The sequence below is a fragment of the Centruroides vittatus genome, unplaced genomic scaffold (assembly GCF_030686945.1).
Source record: "Centruroides vittatus isolate TY-2023 unplaced genomic scaffold, ASM3068694v2 contig_417, whole genome shotgun sequence".
Lineage (NCBI taxonomy): Eukaryota > Metazoa > Arthropoda > Arachnida > Scorpiones > Buthidae > Centruroides > Centruroides vittatus.
Genome location: NW_027122227.1, coordinates 2,955,153 through 2,976,570, shown reverse-complemented (window position 1 = coordinate 2,976,570; position 21,418 = coordinate 2,955,153). Strand labels below are relative to the sequence as shown.

Sequence of the window (21,418 nt, the reverse complement as noted above, 5' to 3'; positions counted from 1 at the left end):
ACATTCTCTTGACAAACCCTATTAAAACGCAATCAAAAACGCATCTAAAATAGTATAATAAAAGCCGAGTTCTTCACAGTAAGCCTTAATCCTGTCCCTCTGGGAAATATCAAAAAATCCCTTTTCAGTGTATATTCTGTTGACGTAACCTATTAAAACTGCATGTAAAATAGTATAATAGAAGCCAAGTTCTTCACGGTAAGCCTTAATCCTGTCCATCTCCCCCCAATGGGGGGAATTTCGACATGTATATTATATAAAAACAGGTGCATATTCAAATGCAATGTTGTGTCAAAATTTCAAAGGAATCGGTAGGAACAAATGAACATTATATTTTATTTATATAGATAGATAGAAAATGATCTGCTTTAGTCCATTCTCACAGAAAAGCAAACTTAGGTCGTCAGAGTTAGCGCCGTCTGTTGGACATAAAAGTCTTAATCCATATATAAATATATTTTTGGAAGGGGGGAAATGGTGGTCTTCACATATGCCACAAACCTTCGCAGGAGTGTATTAAACAACTTCCCAAAGTTTCATGGCAATCGGATAAATGGTGTAGTAATGCATGAAGGACAAACAGATATACATTCGTTTTTATATAATATAGATTATATAAATAAATATCTACTTGTACTGCATTCCTATTCAGTATAATTCTAACAAAAAACATAATAGCAGTAAATAGTTTTCTATGAAATGTATCAAACTAGATTTAAAACATTGTTTAGAATATAATTAATTGCACTTATTTTTGATTTTGAAAATTTAAAATTTTTTTTTATTTTGGCATATTTTTAAATATCTGTTATATATGTTATAGACTAAGTAATTAATACAGGCATTATTCATAATGCCCAATCGTTATGAATAATGCCCGTAATGACAAACAAAATCAGACACTGTAATAAATTTCAGGTTTTTTTTAAATCATAATTTATCAGATTGACCAGCCACTATGAATTCTGCTATCACCTGGTCAGGCAAAATGATGATAATGTTTTGAGGAATCATCATCCACATACACTAGCCAATCAGCACTCACGTCTGAGTTGTGCTTGCGTATTGCACAGTGGCGTAGCAAGGGGGGGCAAGGGTGTATCATGTACCTAGCGCCACTCACAGAGGGGTGCCCAAATGGTCTCCAAGACAAACTATATGTGGTTCTGGAGGGAGAGGGGGTGCCAATAAAGTGTCATGCCCCGGGCACCAGTTATGTTTGCTAGGCCACTGGTATTGCATTTAGTATCAAATTTTAAATTCAAGCAACCAATAGTTAATTATTATACCTTTGTGTCCTTTTTAACTCTATTTAAAATTTATTTTGTATACTAGTACTTTCTATATATTAATAGGACTTATTATACTGGAATCCAGTACTATCCAGTATAATAAGTCCTATTAATATATAGAAAGTACTAGTATACAAAATAAATTTTAAATAAACCAATAGTTAATCTGGTGCAAAATTTAATTTTACTTTTGCCTCTTAAAGTAGTGTTTTCTTCTTTGAAAAAAGTAACAATCATGGAGCAATCATTAAGTGACATGAATAACCACTTCAACAACCAATTAAATGAGTTAACAGCAGCAAAAGCTCAAAACATTCAAATTTTTATAAAATCAGTGTATTTCACAATGATACAAAAAGTGAGAGAGTCAAAAATCAAAGTAACTTCAAAGTTACCAGAAGAATATCAGCATTTATGTAGCTATGATGTTGTGTCTATCAGAGAAGTAGAAAAATTAATTGTGCATGTAAAAGAAGATAATTTGATTAAATATTATGTTCACACTGAAGAAATATTTCAGATATTGCACAATGACCATATTGCTATTGACCATTGCAGCAGAATCCATATGGAAAAATAATTAAGTACGAAATATAAAAATATTACAAGGGATATGAGATATGATTATAATTTACTTGAACTCCTGTTTTTTCTGATAAATTTCAATAATGTTCCTAAGAAAGGCTCAGCAATTAAATTAATTTTAAGTAAGGAAATGAACTCAAGATGTCAGGTTGACCTTATACATATACAGTCACAAGCTGATGAGCAATATAAATTTATACTCGTGTACCGAGACCATCTGACTAAATTCGTTCAACTATAACTGCTAAATACCAAAAGAGCTGAAGATGTAGCCTATGTTCTTATAGACATTTTTACAATTTTCAGTGCATCAAGTATTCTACAAAGTGATAGTGACAGAGAATTTGCCAATACAGGTACTCCTCACTTTATGACCTATCTGTTTAACGACCACTCGCACTTACGGCCAATCCAGTTTCGACCTGCAATTCAGGGAATCCCCTTTCTCAGCTTGAGTGTTGATCAGTGGCGAATGGTGACATGCGCACTAAGTGTACTATAATAGTCTTATAGTACTATAATAGGCTAATAGCATACTATAATAGTCTTTTTATGAATACATTTGAAGTTTGTTGCATAATTTGTATAATTTTACGACGATCCTATATTCGCGGCGCAAGTTCCTCGCTTATCGACCAATTTGCTTAACGACGTAGTTGTCGGAACAGAACTCGATCGTAAAGTGAGAAGTACCTGTAACGTCATCAAAGAATTGCGTAGTATGCAGCCTGAGTTAAAACTAGTGCATGGAAAGTCCAAGCACTCACAAAGTCAGGGTTCAGTAGAAAAATGTAATCAAGACATAGAAAATGTGCTTAGTTCTCGGTTGGAGACTAAACACTAACATGTTTTGTACAACTGATGAAAAACCGAGCACATCATACTGATATAAACTGAAGCTTCAATGATGTCATGTTTGGAGCAAAGTTAAAGTTGGACTAAAGAATTTTATACCTAATGAATTGTTGACCAACATTAATACAGAAGATTTAGAGACACTTTAAAACTAACAACAATAAACTTTTTATATAACAAAACTGATATTCCGGAAGTTTCCTTTAATAATAATCAACTTTTAAAAGATCTCATGTCATTTTTACAAATACTTTGAAATAATTCACAAAAAATAAATAATTCTTAATAAAAAAAAGTGGAGATTTTTAAAAAAAATCAAATTGCTCAATGGCAGCTATATTCATAATGTCTGGTCAATTTAAAAAAATTAGTCAATATTTATCAGGCTGCACAGCCATTTTAGTCATTATAAATAATGCCCTATTAATCACTTGGTCCATAACATATTTAAAAATATAGTATATAACAAATTTGAAAGAGAGATAGGTAATACTGATATTACAAAAACCTTTGTTTTATAATTTATATTATAAAACTGAAGTGAAAAAAACTGAAAAATTAAAATATAAAATAATATTCTGAAATTATTTTCAATTACAGTGGAGTTTCATACTTCGAATTTAATTCATTCCAGGAGGCCATTTGAACTCTGAATCATTCAGTGTCCAAATCAATTTTCTCCATAGACCCACCACAAGTGTACCATTTTTATGCTCTTCATTCTTCACCTTAATCATCAAAATTACAACCTTCCTCCTAGGCTTCCTTGTGTCCACACACTTCTGGATGAAATGGTCAATAAGTAAAGGCTTTATTGAGTTGGACAGAAAGTATTTTGATATTTTAGCAGCTGTTGTTAATTAACACAGATGTGTGATTTAATTATAACAGTTGTGAAATTTAACACATTATTGCTAATGAGAAATCTTATTCTTTGTTTAGAAGCTTATTTTAAACTTTTAACTTCACATTTTGTTTGAATAAAATCAAGTTGAAATATCTTCAGATAAAAAAAGCATATCAGGCCTATTATGCTTTATGACTTTTGGAAAGGATACAATACCATACAAACAGTAAAAAGAAATTGTAATGTGTATGGAGAAGATGGTCATAAACTTTGAACATGACAAAAAACATGGTTTAAAAAGTTCTATTCAGGAAATTTTGAACTAAAGGATACAAAACATATAGGGCATCCAAAAGTTGCTGACAAAGAAAAACTGTAGGAAAAAAATCATTAAAAATTGATGAACAACACACAATAAATATACTAAATACACCAAAAATAAAGTGAAAAAAAATCAAAAACATGCAAGTGTAACAAAGAGTGAGAGTGAGAGCTACTTGAGGACAACAGATTGCATTTACACTTCAAGTGCATTTTTTGCTGTGTATGCAGTAGTTAGAACTCTGAAGCTAATTATTGTTGAATGTAATGTTCAAAGTAAGAGGTATCACTATATTTAATTTATATACAGACAAATCCATTTATCCACCATGATCTAGATGAACTGAAATTAGTAGGGTATTAGAACTAAAGTCTAAAATTCCATACTGAAAATATATTTAAATGATTAAAATAAACTTGCATGCTTTACTGACTTGAAAACAGTAAGAATAATAAAATTACTCAGTACCTATAAGCAATATGTGTTTCTATCCTTGCAATTATGAGATTGCTATATAGGTACTGTACATACATTTTAAGATTGTAAATAGTGTTTCAATTGCATAATTTTTTCCACAAAATGCATACAGACTTAAAAAGAAATGACCATTCAAACCAATCCAGATAAACAGGATTTGATTGTAGTTTGATGTAAATGTAATATACTTATTTAACGTAATGAAAGACTATTGATGATGCTCATAAGTCAAAAACTGATAAAGACACAAAGGTATTATGTTACCCTAGGTATACAAAATGGCGACTTGTCTCCGACTCCAGCATACAGAAGCGAGAAACAGTGGGGACGCACGTTTTCTAAATCTAACCTATTGTAATAATTTAGTTGCTAATTATTATGATAATTTATCAGAATAGGTTAGGTTTATAAAACGTGCATCCCCACCGTTTCCTCACATCTGTATGCTGGAGTCAGAGACAAGCCGCCATTTTGTATACCTAGGGTAACATTAACCGACACGAATATCAATGTTTACTGTTAAAAACTGTAAAATATAATAAGGATACTTTTCTATAAACTTTATAAAGGAATAAACATCTCATTTTAAAAATCAAAAATAGAGATTAATTAATTAATCTTTTGAAATGTAAAAGCAACCAGACTGGCAATAACTAATGTATAATAGAAAAATATTAAAAATTTCATGTATAAAAACTAGAGGAAAAAATCAAATTTATATACAATATATTAAACAAACATTTGATTGTGAAGTACCAAATTCTATTATTATAGATGATAAAAAATATTATCAATTAGCAAACATTTTTGGTTCTTCTAATAAAATGAAAATAATATACAGTCATCAATACTTTTCAATTAAAATTTATATGAGAAAAAATCATAAAAAATAATATGATAGATAAGAAGTAAATTATACGTAAATATCTAGATTGGTACAAATTAGGATTAAGACCAATATAAGATAAAAATATAATTTCTCTTCTTTCTAGAATTTTATTAATATATCAAATTTTTCTTTATTAACACGTTGACTGCCACGTGACTTTTTAGGATTCTGTTGTAAAACGCCAACTTAATTTAATTATATTATATTATTAAAAACTCTAATCAGAGTATATAGTAATAATCAAATAGCATATAGAATGTGTTTTTCTTAAAATAAAGGTATTACGAATTATCTCGCAGTTGGCTTATGTAACAGAAAGCTCTTCGCTAAAGCCAAACTACGAGTTAATTCGTGCACAGACACGATTCGTCCTGTCACTTCGCTACAGCCAATCGGAGATGTGCGTCTAAATTCATTAGTAATAAATCGGATATAGAGGCGAGCACATCACATTCACGTCTTTTTTGAAAGTGTTATTTTTTATTTATTTTTATAATCAAATTATAAATATCTCAAAATGGATAAGAAAAGACCACTGACTAAAAAATAACTTGATTACTACACTAATCTAAGTGATTCAGAATCTGACAAAATTTTTGGTGAGGATGGGGGAGTTTATTTGGCAGCGAAATGGTCCTGTTACTGTATGTAAATGGAAAGACAAACGAAAAGTCCTTACCATTTCAAACATGCACGTTGTTGAAATGGTAGAGGTGTTCAATCGCAATGGAAAATGTTCGATGAAACCGAATATAATTCGAGATTATAATCATGGAATGTCTGGCATTGACGATCAGATCAAATGCTATCGTACTACACAGCTCTAAGAAAGACTATTAGATGGCCCAAAAAGGTTGCATTACATATTATAGAAATATATATACATAATGCGCACAAACTCTTTCAAAAAGCAACTTCTTCTAAAATAAAACTTATAAAGTTTAGAGAAGCATTCGTCAAAGCGTTGATTGGAGAAGAGATTCAACCAGTTTCAAAAAAAATTAAATTGCAGAAGCTCCACTATTTACAGAGTATCCCATCTACTCAGAAAAAACAACATCTGACAAAGCCATGTCGAATTTGTACCAAAGCTAAAAAACGGCGAGAAACGCGTTATTTCTGTCCAATCTGTCTTGAGAAGCCAGCCCTTTGCGTAGAAGATTGTTTTAAAAATTATCACAAACAATAAAAATATTGTTTTGCTTTCGATTTTGAATTAACATTTTATAATATTTTCTGTTCGTTTAAATTTATATTTCTGTTTTATAAATTATCACTAACAATAAAAATATTGTTTTGCTTTCGATTTTGAATAAACTTTTTATGATTATATTTTCTGTTCATTTATTAATAAATGTTCTGTTCATGTAAGCCAAACTTGATTTTTTGTTCTTGCCCCTGAAGCTATCTATTCATATTTACACTGATATACTACGAATTACATCGTAGCTGCACAAATATGGCAAGGAAACAAACTACGATATAACTCGTAGGTGGCGTCCTAGGCAGAAACGGTAACTACGAGTCATCTCGTAGATGGCAGTCAACGTGTTAACAGATAATTGGAATAAAAGAATTAGATGGTAATTCATATAATAAAATTTTCAACAAAACTAATATTTCATTTATGAAAATATATCTTTTATATTAAATGAAAGCATTATATTACCAAAGTAATAATTCTCATTATTGTTATTAATAATATTCAGTTTAGTATGTAATAAATATTTTAAAATGTAATTTTTCCATAAGACTGGTAATCCTCATATCAAGTCAGTCATATTGCAAACAGAAAAGATAATCGATTGTTCCACTAGAAGTTTAAGCTTAAATCAATACATAATTCTCGCTATTCTGTATCTTCAGTAGTTAATAACTACTCAATGAAAATGTTCCTTTAGTTATTAAATATACTGTTAAACAAATTTCATTAAACAAAATCAAAGTTACATTACTGTATATGATCATATTTCTATAATTTAGTGCATACTTATCTAAAATTAAATATGGTAAATAGAAAGAATATAAGATACTTATATTTAGTAATGAAAATTATATATTTGTTTCCATTATTTATAATTTCTAGAATTATTTTAACTTCTGTTTCTCTCCTATTTGTATTCCATTCAGAGAATTTCTCTAAATCATTATTATTATAATATTTTAGAGAAATTCTGAGTAGAAAATATCATCATCATCATAATATTAAAGATAATAATGCTATAACTTTATGCATTCTTGATACTCTAAGGTTACAAAAATTCAAAAATTAATTCCTAAAAAAAAAAAAAAAAATTCAACAACATTTAAAACTGCATATGTGGCACCATCTATTATGTTATTTTATTAATAAAAACTTATATTTTTAATTATTATGAAATGGCAAAAAGCTTAATTTCAAGGGTAGGGATGGGTTTCATAAAAAATTATAAATGCTAATAATGAAGAAAATCATCGTTAAGTCCAACCCTACCCCAGATATGACGAATGACTCTCTTTAACTCCATCTTTTCACCAAAATTTAACAGCATCAATCCCTCTAATACTCAAACCTTTTTCAAGGAGGTTTGTGTATTAGAGAATTTCAGAAGTGTTATTAAGCTTCAATGAAGATGAACAAAATCATGCCCCACAAACACACTAACATCCATACATAAAGAAAAAACCCAAAGTTTTTTTGCAATTCTTGACATTTTAAGATCATCTGAGTCTAAAAATATAAAAATCTTCAGGGGGATTATTTTTTGACTGATTGTCAGGAAAGAAAAATAAAGACTAAAAAAGTGGTCGTTTTTATAACAAACGTTTTGTCATATAATTAAAATGTGCAAAAAATATAATCGAATCTAAGGAGTTGAACACAACTAACTGGTCTGTGACTAATAACTAACTGAAAAGGCAAAATTTTAAAGTAACCAAGTATGGTTATATTAGAATTAAATATGTCTGGAAGAGGAGTTTGGTTTGGAGGATTGGGTAGTGTAACTGGAAATGCATCTGCACGATAAGAGGGAGTTGTGGGTTTATGCCCTGCTCTACGCCGATTCTTTTCTTCCAGAATATCTTAAATTATTTAATAATAATTATGATTATTAAAATTAATAAGAGATTGTGCCTAATGGCTTCCTCTAGTGACAAATTATTTAGAAATTAATTAAAAATAATTGAAAAAAGTAGTCTGATTTAATATGGTAGTCATTTGACTTATTTCTAATGTATTGGGTTTTGAGATGTTCGTATAGGCAAACTTTTGAATAGGCTAGTCAGTTGGTTCTGGATACTTAAACTTATTCAATATACAACTTAAACCTACATTCATTGATATGAAAGGTTTAGAATATTTATTTAATCTTTTGGTATACTTGTAATACTCAAATCTGTTAATATGAAGTATTTAATAATAATACAGCTTTATTTTATTTATGTAAGAAAGCAAAGTGCTACTAAATTTATTTTAAAATATAAAATAAAAATTTCATTCAAAATTTAAATGTTTAATAAATTAAAATGCTTAATTTATAACTTTTTTCTCTTTTAATCAAAACAGAAGATTAGTCATTCTCAAAATATTCTGAGCATAATAATTATCCTTAGTTATTTATTCAGTACTTTAAATGAATTTAAGTTCTTCGATAACCAGTTTTAACAAAATGAATGATGATCTTTCACACATTAGATCTAGTCTACTTTTAAAACCAAATAAAGATGATAACTTATTTATTTCAAAGATTAATATTAAATTAAATAAACAAATAAGAATGTTTACAGGAAGAAATGATAAATTGTTTCTATCAAAATATACATCTCATCATTTTGAGAGAATAATATTCAATGTTTAATTCCTTGTTCTATATATATATATATATATATATATATATATATAATAAATCATGTAATATGTAATAATTTGAATTATTATTAAGAAGAAAGAAAATTGATTTTTTTCAGTTTGTTAAATTTTAGAGTTTTAATTAATGCTTTAAAAGAATTATATAATCTAAACACAAAGTGCTAAACAAACTGAAAAAATCAATTTTCTTTCTCCTTAATAATAATTCAAATTATTACATAATGTAGTTTTAAACTGATCTTTTATTTCAAATAACCAGAACGGCATCATAATAACTGCAGCAAGATACTTACCTATAATACCAATTTAAATATTCAACTGCTAAAATTATAATATTTAAATAATTGTACTTATTTAAGAATAAATTTCAAATCAGCAAAACCTTTCAAAATAAAAAAAAAGAAAAAAACATCCTTTTAAATCATATAATTTGATAAATAATATAAACAAAGAATTAAGTAATTGAATAATTTCCTTGCAAAAAAATTAAATAACTTTTAATAATAATTTTAAATAACTATTTATCATAGAAAAATTTCTGTTCTTTCAATTTCATAATTGAAATCAAAAATTATAAGCATTTAAAAATATCTCAAGTATTGTAGATAAATGATAAACTGTATTGCGCATCATCATCATTAAAAATTTATTCTCAATCAACTGCAGTGGTTATGACTGTTTTCATTTAGTCAATATTTTTATAGATTCTTCTGTTAAAAAAAAATTATTATTTTATATATCTAATGTTTATACGTTGAAAATTAGTTAATTCTATCTTCATTTCATATCTGATTTTTTATCACATGAGATCAATTTTCCAGAATAAAAAAGAGAGATAATGAATTAATAGCTATTTATTGCTTTTATACAAAAATAATTTTACATTATTCCCTCTCTAATCATATTAATTGATATTACATAAATAATTTGTATAATACATGAACGAGTTAAGGATAATGATATTATATCATGTCAAAATTCTGATGTTGGTAAATCAAATAATAGTAGTGTATAACACAGAAAACAACTCTTAATTTACAAGATAAATCATGTTTACCATCTATACTTCTTCACGAAACAAATTTGGTTTTTATATAAGTCAATTAGCAAAGTATTTTTTAAAATGTCATAGAATAAAAGAATATATTACAAAACAATATTAAATGAAATCTTATAATATTAAATGAAAAAAAGGAAAAAAAATATATTTTCACATCCCATTCTATCAAGTAAAAAAATTATATATCTAAAAAAAATGTAAATAAAATAGATTAAAACTGAAAACCATTACTGAATTTTTTTATATAAAATTAAATGTTTGTGAAGATTTACGTATTTTGCTTCAAACATATTTTGATAAATAACATTAATAAAATTTGACAATATGTATTCAAATTCGATTTACCACTCTTCTAGTCATTTAAGTTTGAAGAAATCTTATTACAAAACAAAATTAGAAAATAAAAATCTTCAAAAAAGTCTCTACGTTCTGTTTAAAGTTTATGAAAATAATCTTAAATGTATACGTTCTAAATAATAGGGTAGAATTTAATTAAAAACTTCTTTTCTCGTCTTACAAGTCAGAATCCGTATACTTACAAAATTTATAAAAGTGACCAAAAAATAGTTTATAAATACTTCGTCAAAGACGAGAACATAAATATCCAATTAAAAATGTTTTTAAGTAAGCTTCATAATAAAATTGCCTTCAAATATAAATATCATTTGAATTAAATGATATCATGTCTAACAGATTATGACAAAATTATAAAAAGAAAGATTATAATTAATCTTTATATCTTCTAATTACAAGAAATTAACAGGTGACCAAAAAAATATCATTACTAGCTATAAATTAAATTTTTGTCACAGAATATGTATTTAATGTTTACACAACACTGGTAATTCTCATAGAATGAAATTTTAATAACTAGTAATAATTGTATTTTTCAATTCTCTAAGTTTAATATTGTTTAAAATATATATTTATACATTAAAATTTGAATAATAAAGTATGACATCATGGACAAAATTTTAGATAAACAAAAGTCAACATATAATCAATAATACTTTGTACATTAAAAAGTTAATTGGATTTCATAAATCTAAACTTCAATAAATAATTAAGAAGCTGAATAAAATAAATTAATAGTGTTGTTTCCATTAGATTTATTATTATACAAATATTAGTTATTATAAATGTAATATTCTGCCATTCTAAATGTCACCGTAAACAAAACATAACTGGTTTAAAATTAGCATTTTGATATTTTAAAGCGTATTTTAAAAGGAAGCTTTTTAATCTAAATTGTTTAAAAAATACTTCCCAAAATTCTAATCCTATCCAATAAAAAAAAACATTAATTAATTAATACAGAACATTAGCCTTCAATTCTATGCCAAATCATAAATGATCATGGTGCATTAATTCTTTAATAAATTATTTGCAAAATTAATTTTGTCAAAATTCAAATTCTGTGAAAAATGGTTAATACATCATTAATATAAATATCCATAAAATAACATATCAATCACATCATCTAATGTACTGTAATACTTAAATCAATAAAAAAAATCATCTAACAACTGAATGCAATCGGAATATTATTATCATTATTATTAAACATCGTATGATATTTTGGAAGCAAAAGATTATTACGTTTAAAATCATTTTTTGTAGAAACTATCGCTATTAATTTATTCGTACGTCATACAAGATATCTGACGTCATTTAGCGAAGCGTTGGTTTTCAAGACAAAATGGTAAAGAAGCATTTCGAAATTCTCGTTCAGAAAGTCCATACGAACGGAGGGGAGGAGGAAAGGAAATCTTCAAACGCCATATTGAATTTTAAAAATATAAATAACGACATTTTTTGCGCTTTGTACGAATAATTTTATTAAACTACTGAAAAATACATCTTAAATCCCGTTCCGAGCGAGTATTTTTCTGTAAAAACTGCAGTCTCTGATTAAAGAGAACAAAATAATTTGTCAGAAAAAAACGTTATTCTTTTAAATGAGAAAAGCGATTAAATAAAACAATTTAGAAACCATAAGTTGTATTTTAGGCTTAGTTTCGTCATAAAAGCAGCAGCAGTCTAGACAATTCCAACTGAAAACTTTAACAACTTATTAACCAGAACTGGCTCTAAAACATTAGACCAGACCAATATAATTCATCAATACAGATTAGTAAAATTTATTTTATTAACTGAAAATGTAATATCAACAAAGTATAAATTTGGACGACTTACCAGAGTTCTTTCACAACGATACCTTCTTCGAAATGGCAGACAGACGTTAGATATCACGAAAGAAGCGTACATATAACTTTATATCTCCATAAAAAATCGTAAAAAAAAAAAAGGAAGAATAGCGAGTAGATTACATCTATTCATTCTTATCACTGAAGGTGGAAAGAGAACTCTTTTCAAGTCGTCCTCCTTACGGACAAAACTTTATTTCCGACCCAAATGCCAAAGTTTTCGTAAATTGCAAAACGATATCATCTCTAGAATAATGCAAGTAAGTGGGACTGGAAACTGCCATTGCGCTTTCATAATAAAGACTAAACAAAACAGAAATCACTCCACTTTGTCTCTATACTTAACCTACTCTGACAACTCGGTTTCATTACTTTTCAAAGATGATTAATTGCCATTTTAGATGAAGTGTTCTTCGCGTAGACAATATACCGACGTCAAAATCCGCGATACTTATCTATAATTTCGCTTTAACGATCTATTCAACTGAGAAAATTAATATTCGTGTCAATAGCGTGGCTATTGTTAGAGGCAGGATGCGGATAAATTTATACAGGATTGACAAAATTGGGTAAAAGAGTTTCAGAAAGAGAAGATACAAAACTGGAGCCTATCAGCATTCTTGCCGTCGTTTTCGGATAATTACTATAACCACCCTAAACTTAAATAGATGTAAGGAGCCCGGATAATTACCTAGACTGGGTCAGTGCGAGGAAGTGAGCAATCGCGAGTGGGCGATTTATTTTCTTCCCATGATCGTACACACTAACCTATTGCTATACTTTACCTCACCTATCCTTTTTTTTCCTACTCACTTTTTCTTTTATCCTTTCCCTACAAAGCACGCATCAGAAATCTACTGAAATTAGCATAGTTAACAAACAGAATCAATTTTTAATCTGATGTTTAGTTCCAAATAACTAATTAATTATTTTAGATAATAATGTTCTAATTTTAACGAATATGAGCACTGAACGGTAAAGAGAGATGCCGAGATTCTGTACGAGAAACACGTGTAAAATTCTTACAGTTGAGTAATAAATCGCGAATCAAAAATTTAAATCTTAAAGCCGTTGGAGTTATATAAAAATATTTTCTATTTAATATAAGAAATGTTTGTTGTTAATATTAAAAACTCAATAACGAGTCGTTTCGCTCATCCACCACGTCAAAATCGATATCCGTCGACAAACAAGCTTATCTTTCCCTATTTACAAAACTGCCGGATACATGTATAATTCAGAAATTACAGTACAGTCTTTCCAAAAGATTTTTGCATTAGCGTAAAAAGTTTGACTTTCTTGCAATACATAAAAGTAGCTACATACGTTAGTTCAACGTCTGGTAACCGTAGACTAAACGATGCCAACAACCATTCACTAAGTGACGAGATAATATACATTAGTGGGATTTAAACCACTAAAAACTAATTTTTAGTTTCCCAATAATATAAATCATAATATAACTTTATTTTATATACAGTTCATACTTTTGTTAGCATTTCGATTTCATAAATTACAGACAAAAATTTAAAACGGTTTTTAACAATACAAAAATTAACACAACTACGTTAACACGAGTTCTTATAATACTGTAATCGAATAGGTTACGCCAATTTTTTCGTCACAACTTTCTCTGATAGAAGCACATATTCCATTTCTATTTCGCTCATGATACTGTATAAAGAATCTATTTCATTGTAGGCAGCTTATTGGTTACATCCAGACACTACAAACGATCTTCGAGTACCGTTACAGATACGAAAATCTCTTTAAAACGGACTGTACTTTGATGTTGAATTTGTGAACTCGTAAAGAATCCAACATCCAACGTTATCAAAAACGTAAACGCCGCCGGTAGATACATAGTGTTTTTCGAGACATGATACCAATTATTTAAGGGGTCCATAACCGAGAACAACCTATTAGAAAACCGATCCGTTCGACCTCTTTTGTAGTCACAGCAAACATCCGGGTAGAAGAATTATGCTTCCACCTCTCCCACAACAAGAGAGAGATTCACTTTCTTTGATAACGGTATAATTTCACTCTAACTTGACCCGTGTTGACTTATGGAGGCGAGTAATTAGAAGGCTTTAAGCCGTTTCTACGTACGAACAGATACAATTCAGTTATCCGGTCTCTCGGGAGCCAATATACGTAATATTTTTATTCTAGACAGTACAATTTCTAAATTCGTCATTTCTGTTTCATGCTACGAAGATAAAAAAAATAAAAAAAAATCTGTGTAAACAAGAGGAGAAACTGAAACCAATCAAATTTATTCTCCGCTTTGCCACGATGTCAACTCCTGCGGCAAAAACTCAGACAGAAAAAAAAATCGAAAATTGCAGTTGAAAATTAATGTTTTTCTTTTCTAGTCTGATAACGACATTTCAGATGATAAAAATATACACATATTTTATATATACATATTTTTCTAATGAACATATTTATAAAATCTAAATGTTTTATATCAATATATGGTATATATTCACTACCATTACGAGTTAAATATTTTTCTTTATATTTGTAATGTTCCTTTCTATCCTCTTCATTAATCACAGATGAAACTAACTTGATGGAATTCTTCGACTCAAGATAAATATGCGAAACCTACACGTAAGTAAATACCCCATCTGTGAAGTACCCACCCTAAATCACAAAATAGATAAGAAAAATTCCATTCGAAAAGATTACGTTTCTGCTAGATAATACGACATAATGTTTAAATTCTATCTACGGTAAACCAGTCGAGTAACTTCCTAAAGGATAGGAATGGATTTTGACGTCTCCGCTACAAACAAATTATAAGAGGTGAAAGGTGTCTCCTTTCAAACAGGTCCCTCTCGGCTAATTATAACAAAATAATCATCCATACAGAGTGACGTAACACGATGTCTTTCAAAAGATCCCTCCCTAAAACAGTCAACTCCGCCCAATATTTTTCGGTTATATTTCCACGACATTCCCAGACCATGATGATACGATTATCGTAAAGTTCGCCCGTTAAATTCAATCAAATTTATTTTTGTTCGGGCAATCGACACTCCTTTTAATGACCGAAAACAATTAAGCTTTCTTATGCAAGAATAGGTCAATTAACTTGGTCAAACTACTTAACCCGGGTCTGTCTACATCTTTCAAATATACAAGCACACGACATCCCAGAAATAATTAACAGAATAAAAATCTTAAATGAGTCAAAACAAAGACCTAAAAAAAAAAATAATAATAATCAATTTTTGAAGAAAAAGAAAATTGATCAAGAACTGAATTATTGAATAAAACTTTTATTCACTTAATCGATCGAAATGGACTTTTATTATATATATTATATCTCTCTTTTTTTTTTCTTCTGACAGAGAAAAAAAATATAGTTGAAGGGCATCTTATAGTAATAGTAAATAACTCTGTTAAATAAGTATAAAGTCCTTTAAGTAAAAACAGTCAGTCTAAAATAAAATAATTGGGGGCAGATAGAAGGATAAATAAAATCCCAATCTTTCAAGTTACCCAATTCTACGAATGATAAAGGAAAAAAAAAAAAATCTACGAGGAGCGTTTGTAAATCTCGATCAACCTGCTTAACAACAGGTTATCATTGAGAGGAAAACCGTTGGAACATCCGGTTCTCCCAAGCGTTGGGGCCTTTCACACCTGGTTGGATCTCTTAAACAACTTTACACACCGAAGAACTCGGAATACTTCCAATTTCGAAACTCAAATTAAAAGCCACAAAGGAGCGAGACCACAAAGTTTCCTTAATAAAAATGGATTATGTCATCTTCGTATGTGATTCAACTTATAATTTTAATTAAGTGAGTTGAGTCTGTCGATCGTCCTTCCTTTTATTACGACTTTTCTTTCAGATTATAAATACGTGATATTACGAAAGTTGACTCTGTTCAGATCAGGCAATTCAATATTACTTTATATTCCTCACGCATTTGTACAAAATAGAAGAATAAACCGATTTTGTAACTTCTTTTCAATCAAAACGGCTTTTGAAAATTCACTTTAAGAGGTATGAAAAAAAATTTTTTCTTTCCCCCTTCGGTTTCTTTTCTATAATGGGAATTTTCGTTGCAGATTAGAATTTAACTGGAGGCGACACAACCTGAGCCCCTTAACTTCAAGTTTAAAGTAATTCAGTAGAGGAAGCCTTTTCTTATTTTATTTTTCTGATAACGATGACCTTCTAACTGACTATCTTTGTCTGTCGCGACTTCTAAAAGTATAAAACCAAAAGGAGTTTCAAACATGTGTAACTCATTAATGACAACACTATAAGCCATCTGTTAACTGTAAAGCATGAAATGACTTAAAAATAGAGAACTCTTACCCAATCCATAAAGTTATCCGTGAAGATTATCGATAACCAGGGGCCCAGAGGAGCTCTGGAAAATGGAATCACAGAAAGAGGCATTATTCCTATCAAAACCTACGCAGACCATGTGCTTTACACCTACTTTAGTATGGTAGGTGTCGGAAGATACAAGGGCGACTCTCGGACGGTCATCAATCCGTGACTTAATCTCCTGTCACGTGTTTCCTGATCGGAAACACTGGGGAGCACCTGTCAATAGTGTTAACTTCAGGGTAGCTAGTATACCTGTGACCCAGTTGGCATTACACTGAACGGATAAGTTTTGATTGATAATGCCGTGCAGGTCGAGAATGATACGTTAAAAGTCGTAGTAAATCTGAATGCTTGATTATTTAAGAGAAGAATTTAATCTGTAAAGACTGTAATCTTATATTCTTAGAATAATCAGTTTAAAGAGCTTACTAGCTTTACAGCTAGGTGACTAACTGTAACACTTCCTTTTCTTTATAGTAAGATTCGTTTGACGAAACATCGATGATTTTTCACTTATTTAGCAACAAATAAAAATATATTTGTATTTTTAGAATCAAGTTTACAGTCGGATATCCCTGTCTGTTAAATTTACAAGTGACATCAAGAGAATTAAATTATAGAAAAGCTTGCTCGCGTAAACACACACAATCTATAAAACAGTTAACTACTAAGCGTCTGCTATAATTGATGCTAAAAAGTTACTTTAAAAAGGGACAAACTAATAAGAAATAACCAAAAACTCACCATCTTGGAACAGCTCTAGAATAAAGTAAATCGCTAGAGGAAGTGCACATTACGTCTACGGAAGCGAAGCCATCCGGGTAATCGTAATTAGAGAGATGATTGGACGAAAGTGTAAGTCTCAGCCAGAACATTGACCTTACGTCACGAGTGGGTGTCTTTTAATTTGTCTGCTCATTTGGGACGTCTATCATTCTCCAATAGAAAAAAAAAATTACTAAATTTAGGGCATAAGCTGTCGTTAAAATAATGGTAAAAATCAAAGCTCTCAAGGCCTGGTTGAGTGTATTATAAATATATATATATATATTTTTCTTTTTTTTAATATCTGTTCCTATCGGATCCTGAGCTTGTTTATACAGATCCACCTCCAGTTGCCATAGCAATCTAACCTATTTGACGTCAATGCCGGAGTTATTCAGGTGACTACGCGCAATATTAAAGTCGCTAAAGCTTAAAGTTACAGATGCAAAACGAAAGAAAACTAAAATAAAAACTGTAATATAGGTTTCGATTTTCAGTTCTAAGTTGAAACTCCGTTTACCTTCTTTAGCAGACATGTAACAAAAAGAATAAAAATAAGCAAGAGTGCAATCGCAGATTTAAATAACCAACGTAATTTAATTTTCTTTATAAACAATAATAATAAAATAGGTATTATACATTAAGCAAATATTACTTTAAAGATGAATGGTTAGTTTGCTCAGATTGCAAACGACATTCTAGTTGCATGCATTAATTTTAACTGAATGCCATATAGCTAAACTTTACTATTAAAAATCGAGAAATAGTAAACAGCACTGTAAATATCTTAGGCTCCATTCTATGAAAATAGATACAGTATATATCAGTGAAACAACGATCCTTAACGCGAAGACGTCGCAACTCCTCTCCAAATGATTTATTTCAAATAAAGCTCTTGGCAAATACGAGAATTTGATACGCCACTTATTCACAAGTACAATTCAGAACATCAAAGGATAACAAATACTTTAAGAATAATATTACAGTATATCCCAGAAAACTCTTGAAATGTTGCCGAAAACTTTGATTATACAGATAAAACTATTAAAGTGCCCGGAGAAAAATCCGTTCGAGTAGAAACGCACAATAAGCACACCGCGTAATTTAAGTATTTCGAAGTTCTGATTAATTATTGCATTAATTATCCAGAACATAAACAAATCTTCAGAGTAACCTAATGACTCGTACAGTCGTAGGATCGTAGTTCTATATTTATAGAGCCGTAGAGTTTCAAATGAACATAGGCTAATAAATCGCCTTTCGTCCAAGCATAGACGAAAACCAGCTGTATAAGCAATCTTATATAAAGAGCTGAAAACATGCTAAAGAGTTTGTCTAACTGATGTTGTGAAATAAAATATATTACTTCGCCTTCATAAACATGTGTCGATAAATGAGAAAAGATTTATGCAAAACATTTCTCTTATTCTTTAAATAAGGCAAATAATTGTTTAATGCAAGATTCCGGTCGTTAGTTTCGTTAATTTATCCTTCATAATACTCAAATTAGTAAGAATCCCATTTTCTCTTTGTTGCGGCAACTCATTCGTGCTTAATTGCTTTTCAGTTGTATGTATAACTATGCAAATTAACTGCTGTTGATTGTAGACATCAAAAATAGAAAATTTATTTATTTACTTGTCACTGCGGAGAAATGTTGCATCGAATAATTCTACGCTTTAACATAATTAGAAATTTACTTAAAAAAATAAATAAATAAATATTTTAAAAGAATGCTAAACTTCATGGTGAACAACAGTAGAATCTTGTAAATAGCATTCCAAATCTGCTAAGGAATTTTCCTATTGGCTAGATTTATCTATAAAACCTTTTATATATATTTATGAAAGCTTCTACCCGAGAAAAAAAGAAGCTAAAAATGCTTCGTCTTTCTACCTAAACTCTAAGGCAGTTGCAGTTTAAACGTTTTTCCCCCTCCCCTTATTTATTATATTTTAATTCTATTGCAGTTTCCGTCTAAAATACAATTTATATAATATCAAAAATTGGGATCGATTTCAGAGACGATAAATTAAAAAACTAAATTAACCGAAGGCAATGCGGATTTAATTATAATTATATATATAATTTTAAGTGCATTTGCAGCTTAATTTTTTTTTTAGTTTATTATTATTGAATACATAAGATTCTACGGCTGAAGCATATTAGTCACAATAATTCATTTTTAAAATATTTATAAACTAAACAGTCGTTCATTATGAGAATTTTTACCTCTACACATCGGAGACGAGCAGCAAAGACACACTTTCAGGATTACAAAACATATTAATGGAAAATTCATTATTCTATAAATTTAATAGAATTCAGAAAGATTAAATTTTTAAAATCCCATTTCGTATTTTTTTTTTCGTTTATTACGTTAAATCTCTATATTCTTTCGATTAACGAACGTTATTCAAATAGCATCTCTTTAAATTTTAAAGCGGTGATGAAAATGCCGCACAGATTTATGGTTCGAGAATCACCTGCAGAGCGAAGCAACAGGTGTTATCGCGCGAGAGAGAAGATAGGAATGAAAATTCTCTTACCTTATATCCGGCATCAGACTCGGAATCGTCGTCCTGAATGGGAGGATGAACATCTTGACTCCCTCCATCTTCATCTTTATTGGAGAAGTTTTTTACCAATTCGGTCATGTTCTCTCGTCTGCAACCTGTGGGTGCAGCCAAACCGTACACCTTCGGACTGAGCTTGTACTTGAGGACGTCGGAGGTGACCGATTGCCTGTTGGAGGGAGGTCGATCCGTCGCCAGTTGTAAGAACTTCTGCGCCGTCTGACGGAGTTTGCTCGCGTTGCACTGCGCGTCTAGCCTCTCTGTATTGTACGAATTGTTGGCCCTATGTAGACCAACTGGATCCGGCATGGCACGCACCGTTAAGCGGTCCAATTTACCATCGTCGGCCGCGTTGCTACTCGTCGCAACGTTGGTATCGTGAGACAGTGCGAACATCCGAAGAGAACAATCGTAATTTGGTAGTGATAATACTTGTCTGTCTAAGCTGTTCATGCTGTATGGATGCGAATGATCCATATCCACTACAAAGACTCTATCGCTATGATTACCTAATATTAAAAAAAGAAGAAAAAAATATATATTAGAACTTAAAGTATCATTTAAACTAATTAATATTTCTTTTAATAGTTTGGCAAGATGTTTAAATATATACTAAACTTATTTATATAAATAGCAATAAAGATAATACACGCTTAATAATATCCAAGATTTAAGCATTAAATACACATAAACAGAACTTCCTTCCTCTACGTATGCTGTATGCGTAGGATGTTACATTCACGTCCTGAAGTGATAAAGTAATAATCGCAATAAATTCTCTTTCACTATGTTTAGATTAAGAGTGTAAAGCGTAGGAGTACGATTAGTTTACCTCTAGAGTATCTAATTTTAAAATCATTACGCATGAAAACTCGCATTGCGAATTAAAAAAACAGAAATGAAAGAAGGAGGAACTCAAAACAATGCATTTGAACAAAAAAAAAATTGCAGTTAATTTACGATATTCAATCCTATTAAAGCGTGACGACAGTGTTTAAATCCTCAAACACAGATGCCGACAATTTGACGACGCGCCGAAGAATTAATTTAATGTTTACGATGTGATGCATCCAATAAAATATTTCACGAATTTTATATACTTATAATAAAAAATACATTAAGCACGAAAAATCGATCGGTTTATTTGACATTGGTAACAAAAGCGAGCGTCGGGAAGAAGGAAGGAAAATTTCATTTTTAAATTATATCAATTTTGATTGATCGACCGATCGGAAAAGCCTCTGGGATTTAACAAACATTTATATCAATTTCCGATTGATTAATTCAAAAGTGGATGTATCAGCGTCACTAAGTTTTCGTTTAACACCAGTAG

General features: G+C 29.8%; 1 protein-coding gene across 3 annotated transcripts in view; it reads right to left on the bottom strand.

The window, feature by feature from the left end:
- Window positions 1–21,418, bottom strand: part of LOC136976687 (regulator of G-protein signaling loco-like) — a 96,658-nt gene that overhangs the window by 46,165 nt on the left and 29,075 nt on the right. For all 3 annotated transcript variants that reach the window (XM_067272049.1, XM_067272051.1, XM_067272050.1), the window contains exon 3: window positions 20,059–20,594. In XM_067272049.1, the coding sequence (XP_067128150.1) occupies window positions 20,059–20,594 (536 nt within the window). The remainder of the gene's footprint in view (window positions 1–20,058; window positions 20,595–21,418) is intronic.